The 26,916-nt window shown below is 43.9% G+C and overlaps 1 protein-coding gene across 2 annotated transcripts in view; it reads right to left on the bottom strand.

Moving 5' to 3' along the window:
- Window positions 1–1,556: 1,556 nt before the first annotated feature.
- The window catches only part of LOC135377922 (ras-responsive element-binding protein 1-like), a 39,261-nt gene continuing 13,901 nt past the window's right edge, over window positions 1,557–26,916 (bottom strand). For both annotated transcript variants that reach the window (XM_064610690.1, XM_064610691.1), the window contains exons 2-4: window positions 12,280–12,453; window positions 8,930–9,114; window positions 1,557–8,192 (exon numbers count right to left, since the gene is read on the bottom strand). In XM_064610690.1, the coding sequence (XP_064466760.1) occupies window positions 4,089–8,192; window positions 8,930–9,114; window positions 12,280–12,349 (4,359 nt within the window). In that variant the 5' untranslated portion in view covers window positions 12,350–12,453 and the 3' untranslated portion in view covers window positions 1,557–4,088. The remainder of the gene's footprint in view (window positions 8,193–8,929; window positions 9,115–12,279; window positions 12,454–26,916) is intronic.

Below are 26,916 nucleotides of genomic sequence, written 5' to 3'. Positions count from 1 at the left end.
CACAAACACGGCGAAACACGTGTTCTCTGGTGCTGTCGCATCGTTCTATGAGTATCTGTTTTCTGCGTGCAGCCATAGAAGCCATCTTAATCTGTAATTTTGAATTTCAAACACGTCTAGTGTCATTTACTTGTTTCTGTAATGGCTTTTTTCCCCTCATTATAATTCACTGGCTTGCACTGTGGCATTGAGGAGTGCTCAGTCACCCTCCGAGGTGTATATCGCTCGCTGAGCAACCCCTGGTTTGCCAATTCCGAACGATGCGCAGCTACCCAGAGCTGACGAGCCGCAAACACGGCGAAACACGTGTCCTCTGGTGCTGTCGCATCGTTCCATGAGTATATCTGTTTCTCTACCGTGCGGCCATAGAAGCCATCTTAATCTGCAATTTTGAATTTCAAACACGCCTAGTGTCATTTACTTGTGTCTGTAATGGCTTTTTCCCCCTCATTATAATTCACTAGCTTGCACTGTGGCATTGAGGAGTGCTCAGTCACCCTCCCAGGTGTATATCGCTCGCTGAGCGACCCCTGGTTTGCGAATTCCGAACGATGCGCAGCTACCCAGAGCTGACGAGTCGCAAACACAGCGAAACACGTGTCCTCTGGTGCTGTCGCATCGTTCCATGAGTATCTGTTTCTCTACCGTGCAGCCATAGAAGCCATCTTAATCTGCAATTTTGAATTTCAAACACGCCTAGTGTCATTTACTTGTGTCTGTAATGGCTTTTTCCCCCTCATTATAATTCACTAGCTTGCACTGTGGCATTGAGGAGTGCTCAGTCACCCTCCCAGCTCTATATCGCTCGCTGAGCGACCCCTGGTTTGCGAATTCCGAACGATGCGCAGCTACCCAGAGCTGACGAGTCGCAAACACAGCGAAACACGTGTCCTCTGGTGCTGTCGCATCGTTCCATGAGTATCTGTTTCTCTGCGTGCAGCCATAGAAGCCATCTTAATCTGTAATTTTGAATTTCAAACACGTCTAGTGTCATTTTCTTGTTTCTGTAATGGCTTTCCCCCCCCTCATTATATATATATATATATATCAATTTTTCCGAGATGAAATCAATTGCAATATAGCATATATGGTGAAGGGCACTCCTTAGGAGGGCACCAGCAATCTCCTAAGGCAATGTCCTAATTAACTTTTCATAATTAACTTTTTAATTATAGAAGCTACAAGGTTGTCGCAATGAGAACATCTGGTCCCTTCGGTCCCCTGATACCGCTGCCGTTTTCAGAACAAAAATTTTCAATTGCGGGAAATTTATTTTTTATCTCCCGCAATTAAAAATTGTCCGAAGCCTTCCTCAATGGTGGCAAAAGTTTCCAGAAGGTAATTGCGGAATGCCCCACAATCCTCCGGCGAGTACGTCGCCAGTTGGAATTTTTTATCACGTTGGGTGAAAAACTCTGTATAAATAACAAAAGCTACCTTTCTGGATCTGAATGTTCTGCTTAACCTCTTTCTAATACGATTTATCACAGCCTAACTTCCTTAACATGGCTAAGTGCCATGACAAAAATAATAAGAAACAACAAAGCAACTTGGAATATGGACAAAAATGTTTAATGTCACTAGAAATCTAACATGCGACTAGGCCAGCAATCTCTGTAATGGCTGCATTTCAAAATGTTGTAAAGCTGTGTAGAGATAAAGTGACACTTGTGGTGCATTGTGTGTGACAGGATGTGTTATCTATGCATTCACCTGTGGCTTTTAGTTTTGGTGACATGTATGATTGGACATATTTCCATGGTTGCACATTACACTTCAATGAAAGCCGCAAAGCAGTAACTTTTGGTCCCACTTCCGTGAATCTGCTTAGGTGGTAAGTACTTATACCCTCCTTAGGGTAGCAATTTCTTCCCTTTGAGAAATGAGAAAAGGAGTGTTTGGCATTAGGTACTCAGACTGAATGGGACACGTCTGATGTACTGTGCAGCTGCTTCTAATAACACTTGAGACACCAAGACATTCATATTTTATGTACTTTGAGTACCTCTGCAAACTAGCACCACCAAGGTTTGCAAGTGATGCACACGGCTGATCTTTTTCTGCATTTCACGTTTCGCTTGCATTTTGAAAAAGACTTAAAACGCTTCAAATCGAGCCAGAAAACTGTGAGGACTATCAGTTCTATAGCCCTAAAAATGCCAACAGAAGTATGGGGGTGGCTTAGATGATGACCAACGAGCTCTTAATTGGTGGAGACAATCGCATCATTCCTTCTGTGGGGCTTCTGTGTGCTACTTTGTGTTTAATATTATAAGGCATGCTGTACCTTTTACCAGTATCGCGTTTGAACAGTAGCCAAATAGAACTCTAAGTACCATGCATATTCCACCATAGCAACTGTATAAAGGCAATGCATATGAACTACAACAACTTGCTTCGTGTGAAGTGATAGAGGTAGTAACCTGAACAAGAGAGGTCGGGTGCTTACATACGTACACGGCATACTTTGACTTTGTCACATGACGTAAACCTTGTACTAAAAGCAGCATGCAGGCACATTGTGTGAGGCAACAGAAATACAACATTCATGAGGGATGCTAAAAAGCATGTCTGCATGTGCATAAATAGACTTTACCATAAGAACTTTGATGTCAACAGGATACAATTTGTAGCACCCAAAAAAATAGTGATGATAGACGGAAAATTAACAACTGGCAATGCAATTGGCATTAAGTGGTCAGCAAGTAGTACAGCTGTTTCATTTGCATGTGCATTTATTAAACATGTCACAAAATGTATTCTGCAAACTTACTGACCACATTGCAAACGACTATACTATATTGCTTAGGTATCATTTGTCTCCGTAATGGAACTTTTTTGATGTCCTAATATGGATTGCGTTCCAGAATGGCAAGGTAGATTCAAGTGGACGGTTGCATGGAATTAAGGCATGAACATTTTATGTACTGAAAGCTGGAATCCCTGAACATGCTCGCAAATAGCAGGAGAAGCATGTGCACTTACAGCTGCAATTAAAGTGTGAAGGCACTGACATTGCAAATTGAACTCAATTAATTAATTAACCAGCCTGCCTGCACCTACCACAAAAGGCACTGAGAACAGTGAAAATTTTGCATAGCAATAACTTACGATGCAGTACATGGCACATTTCTACAGCATGAAGCGTGCATACCTACATCAATGCTGATGTATATGTAGAGCGATAAAAAATATATGAATTTTCTGGCCATAAATCTGCCTGGGTTCTTATAATCTACAGTACACACATACAAACTACAAGGCAACACACAGGGGTAATCTAAGGCCAACATGAGAAAGCACTTTTAACAGTACCAGCAACTTCTTACTGGTAATGACAGTTTAAATGTTGCACCTGTCATGTAGACGAGGAATGTATCTGATATGCACCCTTTATGATCAATGCACACACAAAGGTACCAAGACAACAGCAATGGTGGTCCCACTCTCTGGATATGATTTTCGTTTGGTCCATATCTGCATTTTAAGGCTTGCAAAAATAAAATGTGCCACATTTAGCAGTATATAGGCAGCACCCTTATACTCAATATAAAGATTCTTTTTGAAAGTCTACTGTACATAAAAGAAATCTTTTGCAGTTGTGGCTCTCCTCAAATATGAAATAAGTCACAGCAGGCCAACCATACTGCTCTATCAAATGATGCTGTTTGCCACAATGCCGAGCACACTATTCAGATGCACAGCACTGAAAAAAAGATCAATTGCTTAGCTAATCACCACTGTCATCAACAAACTCAAGAATTAAAACTTAAGAATGCAAACATACAAGAACAGCTCACAAAGGAATTGCATATCTATATGCTCACACATTATAACAACACCATTTCATACAACTCATGTGGGCACTTAATTTGAAGCCACCATTTGTACAGCACAGAAACAAACTGAGGAACTTGCAACATTTGTGAATCGAGTTTGAGCATCAAATAAAAGGAAAAATGACTCATTGAATTCTGTACAACCTGCTTGATCATATAGAACCAGACAAAATATCTACTGCGGCTGTACAATAAGCAATTTCATCTAATTTTACACCACTTTACTAGCACAAGATGCTGCTAAGAGGATCAGACCTGTTTTACTCCCAGCAATCGAGCAGCTGAATCAGCTGAGTCGAGCATTTCATCTATCATCTTTGAGTCCCTGATTCCAAGAAGATTCTGGATGAGATCACCATTTTCACAACTAGATTGCTTCTTCTCAAGGTTTGCACAGTTGCTAGGGGAGATATCACTCTGTTCATGAATTGCCACTGTTGATGTTTTTGATTGAAGTGGTTGGTCGCACTGAATGTCCTCATCTGATTTGCCCGGAAGCTGCCCATCTCCAACCTCCATCTGGTCTTCAGCAGCATCATTACAGACATCATTTGGTTTTCCTTCAACGTGTACCAGTGTGAAGTGACTTTTAAGCTCTTCTATAGAAGGAAACCTTCTTAAGCAGACAGGACAGGTAGCATTCCTCTTTGCATAGTTTAACATCTGAAGTGTTTCAGCAGGTTCTTCTTCTTCAGTACATGAGCCATCATTTCCCACACCATGAGCAATAGCCACATCTGTGTCATGTTCCACAAGGCCGCAGGCTGCCAGAAATTCGTTCTCACTACCGTGATGTTTTCTCAAATGCTCTAAACAATCTCCCCTCTTGGAATACTTGACAGAACAAAGGTGGCACTGGTATGGGACTGGAACCATTTCTCCAATGTGATCTTCTAGCTGTTTAACAGTTGCAAACATCCTACTACAGCAAGGGCAGTAAAACTGCATTATGTAGGAGCACTCTGTGCTTCCAAAGCTTTCCTCAGTTCCCTCCTCCATAGCTTCAGCTGAGTCACTACTAAGTTGTTCTGGAGAGAATTCTGTTCCCTCACCGAGTCTTCGATTGGGCCAGTGCTTCAGGTAGTAATGCTTGCGAAGGTTCCCTCTGGTTGAGAATGTACTGCTTGGACACATGTTGCATTTAAAGGGTCTATCAGGAACGGAGCGGGCCGTAGGATCCTCACCTTGGCCGTGTTTTCGAGCATAGTGTCGTTCACAGTTCGATTTGGTAGTGAACCAAATTGGACATCGCTCACACTTGTACGGTTTCTGTCCTGTGTGTGTCAGGATGTGACGTCTCAGTGAGCTCGTCCAAGGGAACTTCCTCGAACAGAAGGGGCATGACACACTGTTGGGTGAATCAGCGTATGAGCTACGTTTCTTCTCTTTGGACTCTCCAGTAGGTACCGAATTCTCAATCTTGTTGGCTTCAGTTGCCTCTGCTTGTTCATCACCTTCAGCAGGTGGCTTCTCACTCAGAAGGTACTTCTGGAAACCTTGGGAATTTGCTGTGCTTATGAGTGCAGAAACGCTCGCAAGGTCAGCGGAGCTTTCGGTGGCGTCGCTCGTGTCTTCGGAGCTTCTTCCTGACAGATCCTGTATTTCTTTGCACTCATCCTTATTATCTTGAGGGATAATTATGGAGGTGCTCTCAGCTGCATCGGTTGTCTTGTTTACTTTGCTGTTGAGCACCACTCTAAGCGCAGTCCTAGTTTCGTCAGACAACGCGGAAGAGAAAGGCTTTGAGACACCCGGAGTGCTGAGGGTTGGAATGAAATTACGGCTGCGGGTAGGCCTAGCAAATTCTGGGTGTTTACGCTTAATGTGCCTCTCCATATTAGATTTAAGGGTAAAGCCTGCAGAGCAATACATGCAACTGAAGGACCTTTGATTCTTTGGAGAGAGTTTTTCATTTACCATTCGAAATGTCATTTTGTACACATCATCTTGCACTTTATTGGGTGATGATTCTGTGATATCTATGGTTCGAGGTGAATGTGCTCCATCAACAGGAGGACGACCCAGTGGAGGTGTTCTGGGAGACAAGTGGCTACTTCCAGGGCATGGACAAAGCACACAATTGCTGTTTGGACTACCACATAGTGAGCTCCTGGGACTACCTGAGTTACTAAAAGACTTTCTGCTTAGGTCCAATGCATGCACAGCCAAGTCAAGTGGTTCTTCCTGAGGTGGAGGAAGCTCAGACAAAGAAACCAGACTCTTGGCAGCAGTCACCCGTTCATCTGTACCGGATGTGTCAGAACTGTCATAAGAAGGTCCTTTCAATGATCTGGTAGTCAAGTTGAGTGGCTCTGAATCCTGTGAAGATGAGCCATTCATAGAGTTGGACAAGTTAATGCACTCTTCCTCCAGAATTTCCATATCTTCCGGAGAATTAGGCGTTTCTGTAGCATGAGATAGTGGGGATGATGGCTCGGATAGCACCTCATGATCTTGATGTGTATGACTTTGCTCTTGTTTACTCGAAGAGTCATCAGAGACCTCATTATGTGCAACTGGCTTCGCAGAAACAACCTCAGCTAGTTTATCCTTCATTTCTGGGTGCTGTTTGAGAGCATGTCTGATGCAGTTATTCTTTGTGGAGAAGCCTAACTTACAGATATTGCAACAGAAAGGCTTCCGGCTGCAGCTGTTGTGCAGGGAGCGTAGGTGGTGTCGCAATACACGATTGAACTTGAAGTCTACATTGCAGTACTTGCAGATGGTTTCCATGCAGCCAACCTCAGCTGGCGCTGTTTCTGTCACTCGTGGTGGTTCAGACATGTGCGGATTGTATTGCATTGCATTACGAATTTCCCCCTTTGTCATTTTCTTATGCCGCTTGCGGACATGACGCTCACAGTTTGCTTTAGTTGTGAATGCATACTTGCAGATTGCACACTGGAACGGACGCTCTCCATTGTGGGTACGAAGATGTCGAACCAATGTACTTTTATCCATGCTGGTGTAGGAGCACACATTGCAGGCATAAGGGGTCATCCCATGGGTGTGTAACTGTCCGTGCTTCTTGAGTACCCCGAGGCTTCGAAATGACATTTTACACAATTTGCATGTGAAGAGTTGCTGATTCTCTTCACTTGGGGAGCTCTCTTCTCCTTTGCTGTTTGTTATCTCTGGACTAGCTGAAGCTGAATCTGCTATGAGGGGTGAACCTGGTCGTGGAGATGCCCTACTCTGCCCAGGAGATGTTGCAGCAAGGGGTGCTTTGGAAGTGACTGAAATAATCGACTGAATATCAGCAAAATCCTGACTACCTGATTCCTTCTCTACTGACTCATTATGCCCATTTGTAAAGTATGCATAGTTCTCAAAATGTTCCTCTCGAAGATATGGCCAAGCAGCCACTTCACAAAGGCTTGACTTGTTGGTCTGTAGCTCAAGAAGGGCAAGGAAATCTTCTTTATTGCAGTAAGAATCATGTTCCTTCTGCCAGTAGTCGCCATGACACTGCTCAGCCTTGCGATGCCGTAGCTGATGCAATTCAAGAAAAGAAGGGCTGGAAAAGTCACAGCTACAGCTAGGGCAGAAGGTTCCTCGGTTGCCACTATGAGACAAAACATGCAGTCTCAAAGCACTGCTACAAGGGAACGCCCTTTTGCAAAGCTCACATTCAAAAACATGGAATGCACTGCTAGGTCGGCGAACCTTGCTCTCACACAGAGACTTTGCAATCAGTGAAAACTTCCCCATTGAGAAGTCAACAAACGTTAGGTCATGAAACCCAGCCAAAGGAGTGGCATCATCTCTAACTAGTGAAGCACCCTGTCCACTTCTTCTAGCAGAGATGCCATTACAACGGTGTCCTATGTACACTGTGTAATTAGCAGCCACTTCACAACACTTTTTGCACTGTATGGGATCATTGGGATGGGTTCCCATATGAGTGACTAAACCTGATCTGCAAAGGAAACCCTTGCCACAGACTGGACAGCTGAGATCTTCAGCATCATGATATTCATCAGCACTGCCAGATTCTTTAGGGGATTGGGGCGGTGTGTCAACATCAACAGAAGGCCTGCACTTGGGTGTCGTCTTTGGGCTAGAGCTGTCATCCGGACTGGCGTGAGTTCTCATGTGACGGTGCATGTTGCCATTTGTTGTAAAGGCCATGCCACAAACAATACACTTGAATGGACGTTCACCTGAGTGAACTAACATATGTCGATCTAGGGAGCTAGCAGAGCTGAGTGTCTTTCCACACAGACGACACGTGTGGGAATGGTCGGTTGGATTGTGCTGCCGAATGTGCAGTGTGAAGGCATGAGGTGAATCTGTTGCATCATTACAAACTGGGCAGACATAATCGCCACTTGGATTGCGGACAGCCTCGATCTGGAAAATTGATAAACACAATTACACGTTTACCTGCTGCCATACTTACTATTCACAAGAATCAAAATGCAAAGGAAGAAAATTGCACAACTTTTTGGTTCAAGTTTTCACGTATGCAGCTGCAAATCGTGTTGGCAAGTCACTGAAATCTGCCATTATCTAGTTACATTTTGCATCCCATGCTTTAATTGCCGCACTGTCACAATTCCTAATTTCAAGGGTAGTACAGCCTACTAATTCGAGCGGTTACATCAACCACTGTAAATGCAGTAATTTTTGCAAGTATCTAGCGTTCACAAATTTGGTGAGTAAGCCTTCTCTGCACAGTTTAGCTGTTGTAAAGCATTGGTAGCATGAGGGGTAGATACATAGCGGTAGAAATATATGTCAGTACAATAACATTCATAACAGTTAAGAACTGTCTTTCCTTGCTGAGCTTGGAATGTCGCCTAAGAAGGATCTTCCAAATGTGTACCCATTGAGTGTGAGTGCCCCATTTCCTGTGCACTAGTATGGGGCACGAAACTTTTTGCGTGAATTTGTAATATAGGATAAAGCTGAATGCAGCTCACTGTCAGAGCTATTTCTTCCTTTCCTCCCCGTGTTTACTGTTTCGCTGTTATTTTTCAATGGACCATTACCGACTAGACAACTTCCTTACCTGAATTCTATTATAGCTCTCGAGCTTCTATTTGCACACCTGTAAAAATAATTGAGAATCCTAACAGCATCCCTACCTTTGAAGGTTGGACCACTGTGGTGTCTTTCTTGTGGCTGAGGCTACTGTCCCTGATATTGTCTTCGGAGTAGGTGTCCCCTGAGAACTCTGTTTTAGCATGGGTGCTACTATTTTCATCTGTGTCCTCATGAAGAGCAATTTTTGTTGCATGACTCTCCTCGTCTAGGTTGCTGGATGAGCTATCTGAGAATGGAGCACAGAAAGATGTTACTGAGGATGCCTTGACAGTGCTTAAAAGTACCCAAACCATACAATATGAACCAAAATTTTTCACAAAACTAGCCAAGGAAAACACAAGCATGCAATCATGGTGATGGCACTGTTTGAAATTGTAATAGCATAACAACATACAGTGATTTCTGTAACGTATGTAAGTGCTCCTATAGGTATTCCGTAGAATATCTTGTGAACTCCTGCTTTGTGAAGTGCCTTTATATTCCTAAGAATAATCGTTGTCATCATCGTAAGACATTCGCTTCGTAGAAATGAATCATTACAGCTTGTTTATAGTGACCTTTGCAGATGCTATAATGATCCAGATCATCATTTCCTATCACTTACTGTATTAACAAGCTAACTTAACAGCTTGTGATTAAGCAAATTTATGGAATGCTCTTCCATTAGAACCAGGTAAAATTAGAATTCAAAATTAAGCAGTAACAGAACAAGAAAAGGAAGTCCACATGACAGAGGATTAACTTAATGCTTAATTTTGAAGCCTGTGCCAATGCAGACTTGTCCAATATGTAGAACATAGGAACAAAACACAACCAAGTCTAGGTTAGTTGTTCATGTCGCCCCAGATTCAGGAAAATGTTACCAACAATTAGCCCAATTTCTTGTTTTTATATAAAATTACAAGTTTTACCTTGTTTGCCATGTAAGAGCTCCAGTGCATTGTAACACAGATTTTACTTACGATAAATTCCTATCTTTAGTGCTGTGTGGATTAGCTGGTCACAATTTTTTTCTTCTTCACTATATTTGGAATACCAGACAGTGGTTTGGTCAAATTATTCTTTCTTTACGTTACATATTGCACTTCTGCTGTTTTGTTGCGCTTTTCTGCTAACTACCTGAGAAGGATAAGTACTTTCCACATGCATGCAACAACATGGTGCCTTTCCTGACCAGTAATCCAGCAGCTTACGTCATAAAGATGTAGAGCACGTACATAACCGTGAACTTGCATGACTGTCAATAGTGAAGGGATGGGTGTGTTCCCTCATACTCTGATAGCAGTACCATAACTCTGCATAGGTGCATAGGTTTCTTGACACCTTTAGTTTCACTTTATTAGAAAGAACACAAAACTTTGTTATGAGACTTTACATAATGGTATAGACCAGTGTTTCCCAAACTTTTGACGGTGACAGACCCCCGGAAGCGATGAGAACCAATTCACGTACCCCCCCCCCCCCCCCCCCCCCCCCACACACACACACACACACACAAACACACACCGTCACAGCCAGTGCATAACCAGCAACCTCGTCAGCTGCTGCGTGCTTTCGATACAGCTTCAGAAGCGATTCCGGACTGGTGTCTTCTTCTTGTTTGTATGTGTATGACGCGGACAAACGTGCATTGCAGGACTTTTCTATCAGAAATTAGAAGCTAGCCGTTGAAGCATTCTTGTAGCAATTTTGGACGTTCTGGGTGTTTGGAAATCGGGCAGCATGTACGAGCGGGTGTTTGTGAAGAGGAAAATCCTCACTGAAATGTGAGAGACGGTCGCGGACCCCCAGGGGTCCGCGGACCACACTTTGGGAAACACTGGTATAGACCAAAAAGTGTAAGTCCTAAAGGACACGGAAAGCTACCTTCTATTATTTCTACTGATTGGAAATACGAGGGGTGTTCAAGTCAAACCGGGACTTTCTGTCTCCTGAGTGTACAAATGGCTCGCGCTACTTCTTTTTCGTCATTTTCACACACGACAGGCCTCTGCGTTCACCACGTGGTGGTCCAAAGTTTGTGCAAAACAGAAGACACGTGCTAGACAAGATGGCCGACAATGAGGTGAGCGTGCACATCGAACAGCGAATTGTCATGAAATTTCTCGTGAATGAAGGCGTAAAGTCATCTGAAATTCACAGAAGACTTCTGGCTCAGTATGGCCACGGTACACTTAGCCGCAGCAAAGCGTTTGAGTGGTGCAAACGGTTCCGAGACAGCCGTACATCAGTGCAGGACGATCCCGGCCGGGGCGGCTCAGAGCCCAGAGTTCAGAGTTTCCGAGAACATCCAACTTGTGGAACGCCTGATCCTCAAGGACCGACGAATAACATGTCTCGAACTGGCTCGAAAGACTGACCTTTCTGTGGGAACGTTGAACACTATCATTCATGAACACCTCCAGTTTCGGAAAGTTAGTGCCCGTTGGGTCCCGAGACAGCTCTCCGTGTTTGACCGGCAGAGAAGACTGGAAATCTCCCAAGCGCTAAGGTACCATTTCGACACTGAAGGGCAGCCGTTCCTTGATCGGATCATCATGTGCGATGAAACGTGGGTGCGCCATTTCACCCCTGAGTCTAAACGCGCATCAAAACAGTGGAAGCATCCAGGCTCGCCAGCTCCCAAGAAGTTCCGAAGCACCCCGTCTGCGGGTAAGGTCATGGCCACGGTTTTCTGGGACAAGGCTGGCGTTGTTCATGTTGATTTTCTGCCCAGTGGTACCACCATCAATAGTGCATATTACTGCCAGGTTCTCAGGGATGTACATAAGGCGCTGAAGCAAAAGCGGCCGGGCCTCATCACCAAAGGAGTTCCCCCTCCTACAGGACAATGCACGCCCGCATACTGCGCATATCACGACAGGCACCTTACAGGAACTTGGCTGGGAGTTGCTGCCACATCCCCCTTACAGTCCAGACCTCGCCCCCAGCGATTTCCATCTCTTCGGGCCACTGAAGGAGTTCCTTGGGGGCCGCCACTTCAGCTGCGACGACGAGGTCAAGAATGCGGTCCGATCATGGCTGCTACGCGCCGGTAAGGATTTCTAAGCGGCTGGCATCCAAGCCCTCGTGAAACGCTGAGACAAGTGCATTAGTGCAGCTGGAGATTACGTTGAAAAATAAAACTAATTTCTCGCCTGTAAGTTCATTTTACTTTTGCTAAAAATGAAAAGTCCCAGTTTGACTTGAACACCCCTTGTATGTAATTCTTGTGTCGGTCACCTCATAAATGTTTTGTGTCACATAGTTAACCCTAACCTATGAGACTAATCAGCTGCATAACGTTTGCAGTCAACCACCTACCTTCCTGCTCTTTAGGAAACTATGTACTAGACTAACCGAACCTGCCGTTTCACCTGAGTGAGATGGTGACATTACACTACCTCCTTACCTTCCGTAATTGGCACCTTGTCATCTTCCAATTTTTCAGGGTGGGTTTCTCTTTTTTCTTCGCCATTCATTTCCTTTTCTGCAAGGTATACAGTATGAGGACGTTCTCGTTGATGCGTTCGGAGGTAAAGGCACAGTTCGGTTTCGGATGTAGCATGTGGAATGCTTTAAAAGCCTGCACAATAAATGACATACGGGGTTACAGAACTATAAGAATCTTCGAGGATGCCATACTAATCTAAAGACATGTTCATACCCTATCAAGGCATGATGATCTAAAGTATGATGATAACGATAATTCGTGGTTTTTCACCGAGAAACAACTGTGATCACAAGCGACACTACAGTGGTCAGTCTGTGGATTAATTTTGGCTGCATGAAAGTTTTTCAGTATTTCATTTCCAGTTTTTCCCATTTCTCCAAAGTACAAATTTTCACTCACACAATTCTTGTAGATAGCCATTCAATTGAGGTAAGGGGAGATGCCCTACACTAACAAGTACCGTAAGAGCTAGAGAAAAATTCCCAATCAGTGGCACATGCCCACGGGACATTGCGACACTACATGTCCATGTTTTTAGCGCTTTTAGTAGAATCGATGTCCAGTCATGTTCACCATGCGACACAAAACACAAAGGACCTGACGACACAAATGCCCTGACACAGAGCATTCATTGTCGTCAGGTCCTTCGTGTTTTGTGGGTCTTGTGTGTCAATAAGAGTTAACATCTATATGTTGTATGAGTGCCCAGAGGTTAAGGTCGTACTTTTGATGTACACCACCAAATTCTGTTCCAAGGTAACCAAGGAATGTTCCGACATTCCAGCGAAAAGACTATTCTAGCACCGAGCCTCAGACCTGAAAGACGCGGACACACTTGCGGACACACACTGAGACGTTGCTGCCAAGGTAAAACAGTGTGTAAACATTTCAGTTGTTTCAGTAGTTGTTTCAGTTGTTTGATTGCATTTTATCCACCGTTTTCCCATGGATGCTACCATATTGAAAGAGCAACGCCATCTAGCCAAGGGAGCACATTGAAAACTGTTCACCATGCCCACCAAAGCCCATTATTGTATATAAGAATACACTGTTCCACAAACAAAGTGTGGCTTATAACTTCAGGATAAGTTCGTTCTGTAGACATGTGACAGGTGACACAATGTCTCACATGCTATGAGGGTTCTGAGTTCCCGAAGTTTATTTCTTGGCATGTTCAGAGGGTGTTTTTTCTTAGCGCATTATCTCCATAGAATTCAGAATTTTTCGCCATTTGTCTTTTTACAACTGAGTTCATATCTGAAATTCGGAGAAAGCGACGGCTCACTCTGATACTCATACGACATACCCACAAAACTAATGAGAAGTTGCCTTGCAAAAACGCTTACTGTTAATGCGGTAAAACTTGCACACAATGCATCCCTATCACGATCATCTGACGATGTGAACACCTTGAAATCCGGGTACTCCTTGAGTTCGTCGCAGGCAGGGAGGATCGATTTAAATTGCTGATTTTAATCATGTTTTAAATCACTGATATTCGACACGATTTAAATCAGTATCCAAATGATTTCACCCGAAAAAGAGAAATTGATTCGGGATTCAGAACGGAGCTCCAAAACGTTGCAAAAGATTAAATATTTGGTTAGCACTAATTCCGACAACGCTCAGACTAATAATCCATTGTTACAATGGTGCCACCTAGTAATTTTTTTATTTAGTGTTAGCGCCGCGAAGCAACTGTGGCTATGAGCAGTGGACAGACATGGAGAGGTGGAGACAGGACAGCAAGAAGGAGTGGGGGACAGATGGGTTAATATGCGTGTTGGGCCGACTTCAAGGGGAACTGTGGTGACATTTGTGCCACCTAGTCACCTACACGTGCCCAGTACCCACACCGTATCCTTTTCAACCAGACATCGTAACGCAAACGCTTACGGGCAATGCCACACTTCACACCAGACTTGCTATAACTTAAATACTCCACTCAAGTTTCTGTAGCTTCAAGTACTTTTGGGAACAATTTGGTATCTTAGTATACAATTATTTCGAACTGCTTTCTAAATGTCAGGCTTCAGAGCCGAACTTAAATACTTAAATGTTGCGGGGCATCAAAGTCCTTTTTCAGAGATGCCTCTCTTGGAGAAACGCCTCAGGTTTAGTGAATGTGCGGCGTGCTGGACAGCACGAGTGTTAAGGTTCTGGGTATGTAAGTTATGGTCTGTCAAGGAAGTTCCCTTACACTAATTCACTACTTTGGGAGCATTTAGTACTGCACTCGAATAGTGTTGGGATTTGAGTATATAGGACTCTACTAGTTGCTTTTCTGCCTGGACCTTTGAGTATCTTGTACGAGCTTGCTACAAATGCACAACAGTCAAAATTAAAAAAAAAAAGAAAAAATGAAGAAAAACGTTGAACGCCAGCCAACAAACAAATAAATGATTGGACTGGGACAAGGTATATTCTGTACGTGGGCGTGACTGCCAGTGAGCTTCGTATGTGACATCGTAGTACGTAGAAGAGCAATGTCCAAGTACCGTATTTACTCGCATAATTTTCACACTTTTTCTCCAAAAAAAAGTCGGAAAAGTTGGGGGTGCGCAAATTGCGCGGGAACGTTGGTTACGACATTCAAACAACGCAAAATTTCTAAATTTTAGTACGCCGGCCACAGGTTTTCGGTAGAGCCGATATTGACGTTACCACTGCATTGCGCAAGTGCGAAAGAAGTACCCAAATACCGCGCAAACGCCGACGGTCGGGAGGCAAAATGCCGACTAGAGCACTGCACGGGCCTAATTTTCAGGCCCGGCTGCTACGACCCGCACCCGGCCCGGGCCCGACGTCTTTTATGGATTTCCAGACCCCAGATTTCAGGGCCCGGCCCAGGCCCAGCCCGTACCCGACTGTTTCCATGCTCAGGCCCGGTCCCAGCCCGCCTCTGCTCTACGTGTTCTCGAGGCCCGGAGGCGTATTTACATTTACTAAAGAGCACAGCGCAGCGAGGAAAACGACGCAGCTAATTGGTGGAGAGAGTAAGGAGGTACACTTGAACGGGAGCGGCTGTGTCTCTCTGCCAGGCAAGCCGCTCTGAGCTCGGTGCTTGCCCCCTTGGGAAGGCAGCGCGCAGCGGCGCGTGGGCGATATGTATATACAGTGAACCCTCGTTATTATGACCATGGTCGTTCCCGAAAATTTTGGTCATAATGCGGAATTGTCATATTAACGAAGGAGATTTGTAGAGGTTTCTGCATTGTTCCCCAGGAGCAGGGGTGGGCAGTAATAGTAATACTTTGTATTATAATACTATTACTGTAATACTTTTGAGTATTTGTATTATGTATTATAATACTCATTTTTGAAATGTATTTGTATCTGTATTATAATACACAAAATCGAAGTATTACATCTATTATAATACTTTTGAAGGTGTAATACCTTCCCAGAGGTCATATGTAAGACCTCCTAGGTGTCACCGGTGCACTTTATGAGCAATTTTTCGTGTCCCACAAACATCTGGACACCAACAAGGTCCCTATTATTCCTTTGCCTCAAACAATCCCAAAGGGAGTGACCTCAGTGCCAGAGGTTACTGGAGGCTTCCTCGCATTCCGTCCATTCCAGCGTCCGTAAAGATGAATTATCGCATTGCAAGCCCTCTGTGGTATGAAAGATTGCGTCCAGTCCGGGCGCCCCTGTACGGGGTTGCACTATGGGCAGTTACACACTTTTGAACGGCCCACATTTTATCGTCCAGGGTGGACGAAATGAAGACTCTTCCACACTGAGAGCAAGCTGTTCACTGTGATCGAATTGACCAGCGCTATCTCATCATATTCGGAAAAGGCATGCCCTATAGAGGGCTACCCTTTGAGAATATGCTAAACATGTAAGCATCTGAAATAACACGTCATTGGAGAATCACTGGCTCGATAAGTAATGCGAAAATTATATAGATTTCTGATTTTCTTTTCCTTTCTTTCTCCCCAAGTTACGTATCAATGTATTACTAGTATTACTCATGTAATACACAGAAGTATTAGTATTATGTATTATAATACCTCAGAATCAAAGTATTACGTATTAGTATTATAATACCAATTTCTAGGAAGTATTATGTATTAGTATTATAATACAAAATATGGGTATTACTGCCCATCCCTGCCCAAGAGTATATGGTCGTAAAGCGCGTATGTCAGATTATCGGGTGTCATATTAACGAGGGTTCACTGTACCTTGCGGTTCAGGAGAGACTCATCTCCGCTCTATTGCGCATGTACCGGTGTTAGTTCCCCTTTCTCGAACTCTCGCGAGAACGAAATATGTCAGAACACCTAACCTAACTAACCCTCGTGCATGACTCTCACACGAAGGAAATATGTCAGAACACCTAACCTAACTGACCCTCGTGGCGGTGTTTAAGCGCGCCAGCCGCACCAATCGTCCCCAAACGTGTGTGAGTGCACGTGTGAAATCCAGACCCATTACACGAAATAAGCATGATCACATATAAAAAGTGATAGTTCTCAGATGAAAATACCTTGATATCCCACACCGAATGGAAAAAAAAAAAGTGACAAGAAACTTCAGCTGTCCAGTCTCGTGAAATATGATCGCGTACATGCCCGACCATGGCGGGCGTGGTCAAGCCCGTACCCGGCCCGGGCCCGGTGGCTGACACCCGAGCCCGGCCCAGGCCCGCATAAAAAACGCCAAGCCCGGCCGTGCCGGGCCGGGCTCGGGCTTCCGGGTAAGCCCGGGCCCGTGCAGTGCTCTAATGCCGACCCACTACCGCTCATATATACCGGTGAAATACGTCGAGACGCGGCTGGAAAATGCCGCCAGTCGCACTTGACAACCGAAAGCACGCTCTGCTCGCCAACTTTGCCATGTTGTGCTGTCAGGTTTGTCATAGCGTGTTTGTCCAGCGTTTCTTTCCGTGTTTTGTAGTTCGAGTGACAGTATCGTCCATCGCGTCAGTGGACCATCACCCGAAAGTGTGCGCAATCAAACAGAAGCACCGCAATAACTTCGGTAGCATAGACGGCGTTGCGAAAAGCAATCGCCACGGTCGCTGACGCGCGTGCCAGATATCCGCGCGCGAAAACGCGGGTGCGCAAATTATGTGATGGAGCAAAATATGCGAGTAAATACGGTATCCAGCGATAGAGATTCACAACAGAAAGAAGACGGTTGAGAGCACCTAAATTTTAATGAGACGAGACTTTCGTGCAGAAGGCTGCACTTCTTCAAGTCTAATATCAAGTTATAAACACCCAGAACTGGATGTCTTAATCTGATGTTAGACATGAAGAGGTGCAGCCTTCTGCACGAAAGTCTAGTCTCATTAAAATTTAGATGCTCTCAACCGTCTTCTTTCTTCGCATGTGAGTAAAATGAAACCGAAGTAACAACCATGTGTCATCGTATTTCATGATTGTGGAGAAAAAAGTGGCCAGTTACCGGGGCTCTTCAAAATCTGATTAAAATCAAATAAATCCGATTTTTTTAAATTAAAAATAATCGTGATGTTTTGCAACCCTGGTCGCAAGGCAGCTGCCTTGTCAAGAAGACAATTTGCATGTCATCTGTATTCCCTCGTTCACTTTGAGGAGGAAGGAAACCATGGATCACAGGAAAAGGAAAACCCTAAGCGCTTGGCTTTTCCAAGCAGACCTGGGATGTCCTCATGTCGAGTACGGTTACTAAATGAGGTACCCTGTTCATTGGCTGCAATGTCGAGAGACAAGAATTGAATTGAATTGATCTTTATTATCTACAAACAGTGGTGGAGCCAAGGACAACAAGCTAGTTTCTAGCTAGCTTGGCAAGGCCCTCAGCTCCCAAAATATAGGCGGCCAAGAATGGAGTACGACCCGTATTACAGTCACTATATATAAGCTTATATAGTGACTCTAACCCGTATCAGACGGATGCTTCGCGCAGTGGGTAAAGGGAGCCACCCTTCCTTGTCGTGAGGGCTGGAAATGCGCGATGCAAGGCAATCTCGATACATAGAGAGAAAAAGCGAACCCTGCAGCCACACAGGTACGCTATCACATGCGTTGGTGGTTCTGCGCACTGCGCGAAGCTCTCTTTCTGTTATGGGCGTGCGCAGAACCATCGACGCTATCCCTTACGTGCGCAAACGCGATAGCGTACGATCTACTAAAACTCTCTAATGGCTTATTTTTTTGCTGCGCTCTCGGTTCCTGGGGCCCCTCAAAGCGGAGTTTTTCGGGTAAATCCGAATTGCTTGAAAATTTGCCGGTGTAGGTTTCTCGGTTCTTTTCTTTCTTTTTTTTCGGATAAATCCGAAAACTCGGAACCCTAGCTATCACTTTTATTAATGGAAGCATTCGTTCCATTCATCAAGACCGTTTTGACCGTTATTCCTGATATTTGCTCTAGATTGCGTGATGCAGCACCATATCGACACACTGCATAAAATTCGACCAATTCCAATTACCCATCTAGTGATTACTCATGAAAATATTATTTTTCAGCAAAGTCGCTCTGCTGCATTTTTTTGTGCTCGCCCAAGGAATATCTGCTGCAAATTTAATTAAAGTTCGTTGAGCAGTTTCCGAGAAAAGGTACGAACCTAAAAAGAAAAAAAAAATTGTAAGGAAATGTAATATGTTCAAGTTTACGCGCGACAATGCAAAAAATACTACAAATAAATTAATTTTTTAGAACAAGTTTCGAAATAGTGCCGCCATTTTTAAATGCGGGAGCATGCGCTCCGCAGACGAAACCCGCTTGTAATACGAAAACGAAACGTCGTACGAAAGCGAAACTTTGCGTAGTCATAAGGCAGGGGGTTGAAACCGGAACTGAACCGTAGCCGAAAAAAAAAAAAAAAGAAGAAGGAACGTTATTTCTTGCCGAACCAAACCCGAACCGAACCGTGAACATTTTTTTTCTCCCCTTGAACGAACCGGAACTGAACCGAAAAAATATGATGCGGTAACCGGTTCGCCAGACAGTAAAAACGCCTAAATACCTTTCCACTCGATTGCCGTGCACCAGCCCCCTGCAACGCTCGGAATTTTGCCGAATTCATGGGGCGGACAATTGATAAACCAAGAAGTGGTGAGTCCATGCGCCTCCTACAGCCTCACCTCCAAAAGGTTCTCGACATCCCTGTACATTTTTGTGACTCGAGGTGTAAAAAAAAATGTGCTACACGACAGCTACTTTTTGCATTGATGCCTTGGCTGCTTCCTTTCTGGGATACTCCTATCAACCCCGTGACCGCTTTCTACTCTTTTCTTTTCTTTTTTTCCTTTAGAAATTGGCGATACCCTTTTGCAATGGAGTTCAATGGTATGTTGTACGCCATTTCCCGGCACTTTTCGGTACAGTAAAGGATGATCATCTGTCAACTGCATGGCTCTTTGTACCTATGAACTGTAGAGGCGAGGGAGTAAGAGGAAGGAAGGAGGAGCAAGCCATCGCCGGAATCTGATATTACCTCTTACATGTGGTGCACTGATTAGCACAGCACACGTAAACCGGTTCGAACCGATTAATATCAGTTCAAACCGTTATTTTAGTTGCGCTGAACCCGAATCCGAACCGAACCGAACCGATAAACTTGAACCGGAACTTGAACCGAACCCCAAAAAATAACGGTTCCGAGCCCTGGTCATAAGACAATATCTATGGAACAGCCAGCACGCAAAATATTAAAAAAAATAGATTTTTTTCGCTCCCGTACTGCAAGATTCTCGGCCGTCTTGCATTGCTTTTGGACCGAGTACATCGTTGTGCTTCGAGGCAAGGTTTCTAAATAGCCTTGCTCTCTCCGTGAAAAATTCAATATATCGGAGGCGAAAGGCGCGTACCTACTGAGTGGTAAGTTTCCACATGATATATCTTTCAAACTCGCAGTTTAGAAAGTAATCTCAGACGTAAGAAATAGTATTTCCAGTACCAAGAGCACCACTTCTTTGTTCGTATGTCAACTAACGACGTGACGAAAATGCTCTGCAACACGGATTTGTGTTTCGCTACCCGGAACCGTATCTGAGCAAGAATACTCTGTTGATTTTACCAAGATTTCAGCAGATATGGCAACACTGGTCACCAGAAAGCGACTAGGATAGCCAGGATAAAGGGTACGAGATAAAGCGCCCGTTTCTCCCTGCTTTCCCAACCGGTTAATCTTCTAGGGATGATGAACGCGACAAGTACACACCACTCGAAACTGGAACAAAAAAGATGTTTTCCTTCAAGATGGCAAAAGTCGCCAAGAATTTGTTCGCTTTGCGTCACGTCAGATTGCTGCTGTACACTGATCTTTACCCAATGGCACATATGTGACTGAATTTCATTAAAACAACCCTTTGGGCTTGTTGGTAACAGACTTTCATAACGTAAAAGCGCTAAAAACAGGACGAACACAAGACACGCACAACATCGAGCGCTGTGTTCGTCCGGTTTTTAGCGCTTTTCGTTACGAAAATTGTGACTGAAGGTTGGGCATCTCAAAGGGGATGTTTACAACAAGCTCATTTAGGCTCTTATCGCAGCGTGGAAACCAATCATGACCACAGCTGTGAAGTAATTAATTACGGTCCCTAAATATATTCAAAAATTAGTAACGGTAACTGTGATTTAAATTTTTTTTGTCCGCGTTAGCGCCGCGAAGCAACTGTGGCTATGAGCGGCGTACAGATGGAGAGAGGACAGCAGGAAGGAGTGGGGGACAGGGGTGTGTGATTTTATTACACTTGCCTGTAACTTGCGTTACTTTCTGCTGTATTTCTACTGCGATCAGGTTTTTCGTTTTTCTTATGACTACTGGCCTTGTACAAGTTTTAGCGCTCATTTAAAGACATGCTCAAACAAGATTTTAACTGGTGGTGTGGACACTCATCACACCGAATCAATTATGACTTCTAACCTGTCCTTCTGTTTTTATACATAAACTGTTTTTATGGTGCATACACCACTTTAATGATAAATACCACATCTAGTGCCATATACAGGGTGTCCGGTGAGAAAGTGCCATTAAATTTCGGGGAAAAAAAATATCTACGTGAGATAAAAGTTCGAAACCTTGTGCACGACACTTGTGAAGATTTTTTGCCACACAAACAGGTGTTTTTTGTGAGTGTACCTCATTAAGTAGTCTAATTAGCTTAATTGAACTCAATATTTTGACAAGCAAAGATAACTTTTTTTTTTTTCGTTAATTGGAAAGGCCATGGCCACCATACACCATTTCAGTCACAAATAGTGGATCTTTCACGATGTTCCCACAAAAATTTGGCACCCGAAAACAAGTAACAACAAAAAAAAAAAAGAGAGCGAGAGAGAGAGAGAGAGAGAGAGAGAGCGAGAGAAACAGTCGGTCATCAAGGCGCGCTCGTTCAAGTTGCTCCTCCTGAGGTATGGGAAGGAGGAAAGGACAACACAGAAAACAGCAGAGATGATTGGCTGTGAACAGATAAGCTTCCGAAGACAAAATGCGTGATTGGGCCGGTCCCCTCCCTCCTTTTTTCCCCCCTGTTTTTCTCATGCTGTTTCTATGCGCAGTGGGAGTGTCTTCAGGCATTGCCGATAGTGCCGGCACTGATGAAATCCGAAAACGGGCTTGCAGAGATGGCACGTTTGCGGGTGTCAAATTACGATTGGAATAGCATGTTGTAGCCACGGACTTTCTAATTAACGCAAAAAAACGTTACCTTTCATTGGCAAAATTTTGAGTTCAATTAAGATAATTAGCCTAATTAATGAGGTACACTCATGCAAACCGCTTGTTTGTGTGGCAAAAACCTTCAGGAGTGTCATACAACAAGTCTCAAATTTTTACCACGCGTAGTTTTTAAATAGAAATTTAATGACACTTTCTCACCGTGCACCCTGTATATATAGCGGCTAATATAACATCGGTGTTACATGTGCTTTCTTGCTTCCGTTTATGTGTTCTGTTTTTGTGCACACGTGTTCCATTGTTCACATAAATAGCATGGTTCCCACTGAATTTTGTAACCAAAATCCAAGGGTCTTTCAAGGACCTCTTAAAGCTCAGCCGCCATTTTATGTAGGATGTAAAATACACTTTAAAGCCAGGGCTTCAACATTTCACAAACACATATACAACCAGCAGGTATCGCAAGAGAGAAAAAACGGGGACTACACAACAGTGATGTCTTCACAAACGTGACTTACGACTCCTGAATATTAAAGATCATAGCAAAATTGTTTAATACAACAGAGGGCTCCGTTCGTTTCTCGCTGCCCATTCCTATTGCAAAGAGTGCTAACTCATGTGATTTCGACCTATATAATTTCGTATTCCTACACCGAGTACGTGGAATTCTTTGCACTAGCTGCTCCGTGAGAACAAGAAAAAGATGCAAAAATCAAGGGTTTTCCAGACCTTGATAATGGCCAATTCCAGGTTATTCAAGGGTTTCAAGGACCAGTGGGAAATAGTTGTATCGTCTATAGTCCATTTTGTAAATCATGAACTTACGTTATTATATATATATATTCAGAAATGTTGCGAGTGACATAATACCTGGCTACTTTAAAAGAACACCGCCTGAAGTAACTCGAGTGAATCAATTACATCTGATGAGTAACTGTAACTGAATTGCATTTTGGTTTCGGTAGCTTTTTCCTGTAGCTCAATTACTTTCTGAGTCACGTAACTGCAACCATAACTTCGTTGCCTCTCCTGAGTAACTCATACATGCACTCTTACAGCACCAGGTCTTCCAGAGAATCTGATTTCGTCGATGCCTGAGCAATGTGTGGCTACAGTCAAGTCCAAGCTTTAGCCAACAAGATATTACTCGCTTTGAAGATATCGCTTTACCCTTCTTGCGTTATGCACGCTGTGGAAATGAACTCTGTATCGACAACAACGGGTTGTGATCGTTTATTGGACTCGAGCAACTCGAGAGCCGAGAGAGTCGACTCTTGCCGGGCGAAAATGCCATGGTGAGGCTCGCGAGACGTCATCGCTCTGGCAGAGACTCCCGTTAGAAAATTCGGGGAATCAACACTAGAGGTGCTCGAGAGTCGACTCCCACACCCTATAAACGGCTCTGGACTCCCAGCGACTCGATGCGAGTCGCTGGAGTCGATGACGTACGATGATACTCACACGTCACGACTCCGACTCTCGGGTCGAGCGAGTTGAATAAACGAACACAACCACAGGTATTTCCGAGAATAAATGCTTCGTCGAAAGCTAACGCGTGACTTTTTGCATTCACTGTACTCTTACTTTCAAGCGAAAATTATAATCCCTAAAACTGCCAAAATAAGAAAGCCAAACCTGAACAGAGAGATAAATTACCGAAACAACAATATGTATAACACGTGAGGACGGCTACACGTGGGGACATACAGAAAATGAAATAAAACATTTACCGAGTTTACATTTACATTTACATTTACGTCTTTTTCTCCTATACGCTTTAGAAGCGCCTCAACACGCTACAGTCAGCAGCTATATATGTTTCCACCAAAATTTGTCACAAATGTTCTATACCCAAAAATCCTTCGTTCACAAACTAATACTACCAACCTCGAATATTCCCTGCACAACATTCACCACGTTCGCGACGTTTTTTCCAGCGTCATTTGTTGTTACGTCCCAACGACATCACTCCGACTGGAAACAATCAAAGAATCGTTCTCCTGTAAACAAGCTGACTTGCTCCCAACCTGGTTTTCACTGTTTGCAAACTACGCTTTTTGTGTTTTTATAGCATATTTTGACCTTTTATGTGCGTATCAACGCGCCTTAATTCCTGATCTCCGACAGTGAAACAGGATGCTCCGTCTCTGGCGTCTCTCCTGTATTGTATATTGCGTTATTTCGCATCCGCTGTCTGTTTCTTTATTTCGGTTGGAGGAAAGTGATGATTCGGAGCAAAATGATAACCGTTCGTACGCGGTCATATTCGTTTAAGGCCGGACACACACGAACGTGACTTTTCTTTTTTTGCGCCCGTGAAAAACGGATGAGAAAACCAGTCACATGCGTGCGAACGAGCGTCCGTTTACACCAGTCCATCTTTTCCTCTGAAACGGGCCTGAATTTCTCGGGACGGACATACGGCCCGTAGACAAAAGAAAAAAAAAAAGAGTTTTAGTTCATCGTACGCTATCGCCTTTGCGTACGTAAGGGGTAGCGTTGGTGGTCCTGCGCACGCGCAAAACATACAGAGAGCAAAACATACTAACTTTCCTTTCGGTATACAGAGAGCTTCGCGCAGTGCGCGGAACCATCTTGCTTTTGCTTACGTACGCAGAGGCGACAGGGTATGATGCACTACAACTGACTAATGTGTGGCCGTTAACAGAACGGGTAGCGCACGGACGAGAAAAACGTTGGCTACGTTTCGTTTTTATTGCGGTGTTGAAGCTTAAAAATACTGCTGCTAAAACAGCAGTATTTTAAAACCAAAGCAAACAAAATAAACAAAAGCAAAGTTAAAGCAAACAGCATAAAAACAGAAAACTGTTTTTAACAGTGCAGAAGGCAAACAGCGATCATATTACGAGGTATTTAGGAAGGCTCGTCGGCTCAAGTCAAGACCACTATCAACTACCTGTTTACAACAGTAAGGACGAGTCTCTTTCTGTATATCCATAGTATACGAAGGCAGAAAAAATAGGCGATGTCAAGTTGCCGGTGGTGAGTAAATCAAAGAGTGATATTAAACGGTAGGAACAACTTATTTATTTACACATGGTAAACAAGACTTTCGTGCACGAGACTGCACTTCTTCAGGTTACAAAAATGTAAACATGGTACAGGCACATATATACAGTTGAAGGGGGAGTTCTGGCATGAGAGGGTAACAGGTTGATGGAAAGGATGCAAACAAACAGATAAAAATCACAAGAACATAAATACAAAAGCAGGGGTATCAGAAGCGAAACAACGCGAGCCCAAGGGCTTATACACAGGAAACGAGAACACTTGTTGGTGACGTTCGAGGAATTAAGGATAAAAAAGGGGGGGTTATGGCGACGGAATGAGGACACGGGTGCGGAGTACAAAGGTGACCAGTGGACCGTGAGAAAGTGAAGACGGAGGTGGTCTCAGGATAGAGACAAACGAAGAAAAATGTGGAAGTTGGAGAGTAGTGTGTGTGTGTTTATCATTATCTTCTTTTATTTGAAAAATTATATTTACGGGTTCAATAATTGTAGTGGGCCTGCGTGGATGTTCAAACCATGAGGCTTCAGAGACTGGAATTTTGCAATTAAAAAGGATTCGCGATTTTTGCGCTTGTACTCCGCACCCGTGTCCTCATTCCGTCGCCATAACCCCCCCTTTTTTATCCTTAATTCCTCGAACGTCACCAACAAGTGTTCTCGTTTCCTGTGTATAAGCCCTTGGGCTCGCGTTGTTTCGCTTCTGATACCCCTGCTTTTGTATTTATGTTCTTGTGATTTTTATCTGTTTGTTTGCATCCTTTCCATCAACCTGTTACCCTCTCATGCCAGAACTCCCCCTTCAACTGTATATATGTGCCTGTACCATGTTTACATTTTTGTAACCTGAAGAAGTGCAGTCTCGTGCACGAAAGTCTTGTTTACCATGTGTAAATAAATAAGTTGTTCCTACCGTTTAATATCACTCTTTGATTTATCCATAGTATGGGCAAAAAGGAAAACGCCGGTCAAGGAAGGGTGAAACAAGGGAAAATTTATTACGTTTAATTATATATATATATATATATATATATAAAACGTTGCCTGCCTGCGTACTGCTGATGAGGCCCAAGAAGGCCGAAACAGCTGTCCAGTACTGGCATGGCGACGTTTGACTTACAAACATATGCTATACGTGCAGCCAAAGAGCTCTTGCTAATTTTTTTCCCCCTTATATATATATATATATATATATATATATATATATATACGTGACCTTCCGACGCCACTCTCTCAAACGTCGACCACCTACGCATTGCTGATGAAGGCCCAATAAGGCCGAAACAGCTGTCCAATGCTGGTGTGGCGACGTTTGGGACTTATAAACATATGTTCAACGTGCAGCCAAAGAGCGTATGCTATTTTTCTTCATTTATATATATATATATATATATATATATATATGTTTGTAAGTCAAACGTCGCCATGCCAGTACCGGACAGCTGTTTCGGCCTTGTTGGGCCATCATCAGCAGTACGCAGGCAGGCAACGTTTGAGCGGATGGCGTCAGAAGGTCACGTGGCACGTGATGCCTCCCGTCAGGGTGTCCTAAGACACCTCTGAAATGACCTCTGATGCCAAAAACCTGATGAAAAAACCTGATGATGAAAAACCTCTGATGCTATACGTGCAGCCAAAGAGCTCTTGCTAATTTTCTTTTCCCTTATACACTTTACTGGCTTTGCACTGGGCTTTCAGAGGTGTCTTAGGACACCCTGACGGGAGGCATCACGTGCCACGTGACCTTCTGACGCCATCCGCTCAAACGTTGCCTGCCTGCGTACTGCTGATGATGGCCCAACAAGGCCGAAACAGCTGTCCGGTACTGGCATGGCGACGTTTGACTTACAAACATATGCTATACGTGCAGCCAAAGAGCTCTTGCTAATTTTCTTTTCCCTTATATATATATATATATATATATCGGCATTGTGCAAGATA

The sequence above is a fragment of the Ornithodoros turicata genome, chromosome 1, assembly GCF_037126465.1.
Source record: "Ornithodoros turicata isolate Travis chromosome 1, ASM3712646v1, whole genome shotgun sequence".
Lineage (NCBI taxonomy): Eukaryota > Metazoa > Arthropoda > Arachnida > Ixodida > Argasidae > Ornithodoros > Ornithodoros turicata.
Note: the sequence above shows the minus strand (reverse complement) of the source record. Positions and strands in the feature narration are given on the sequence as shown.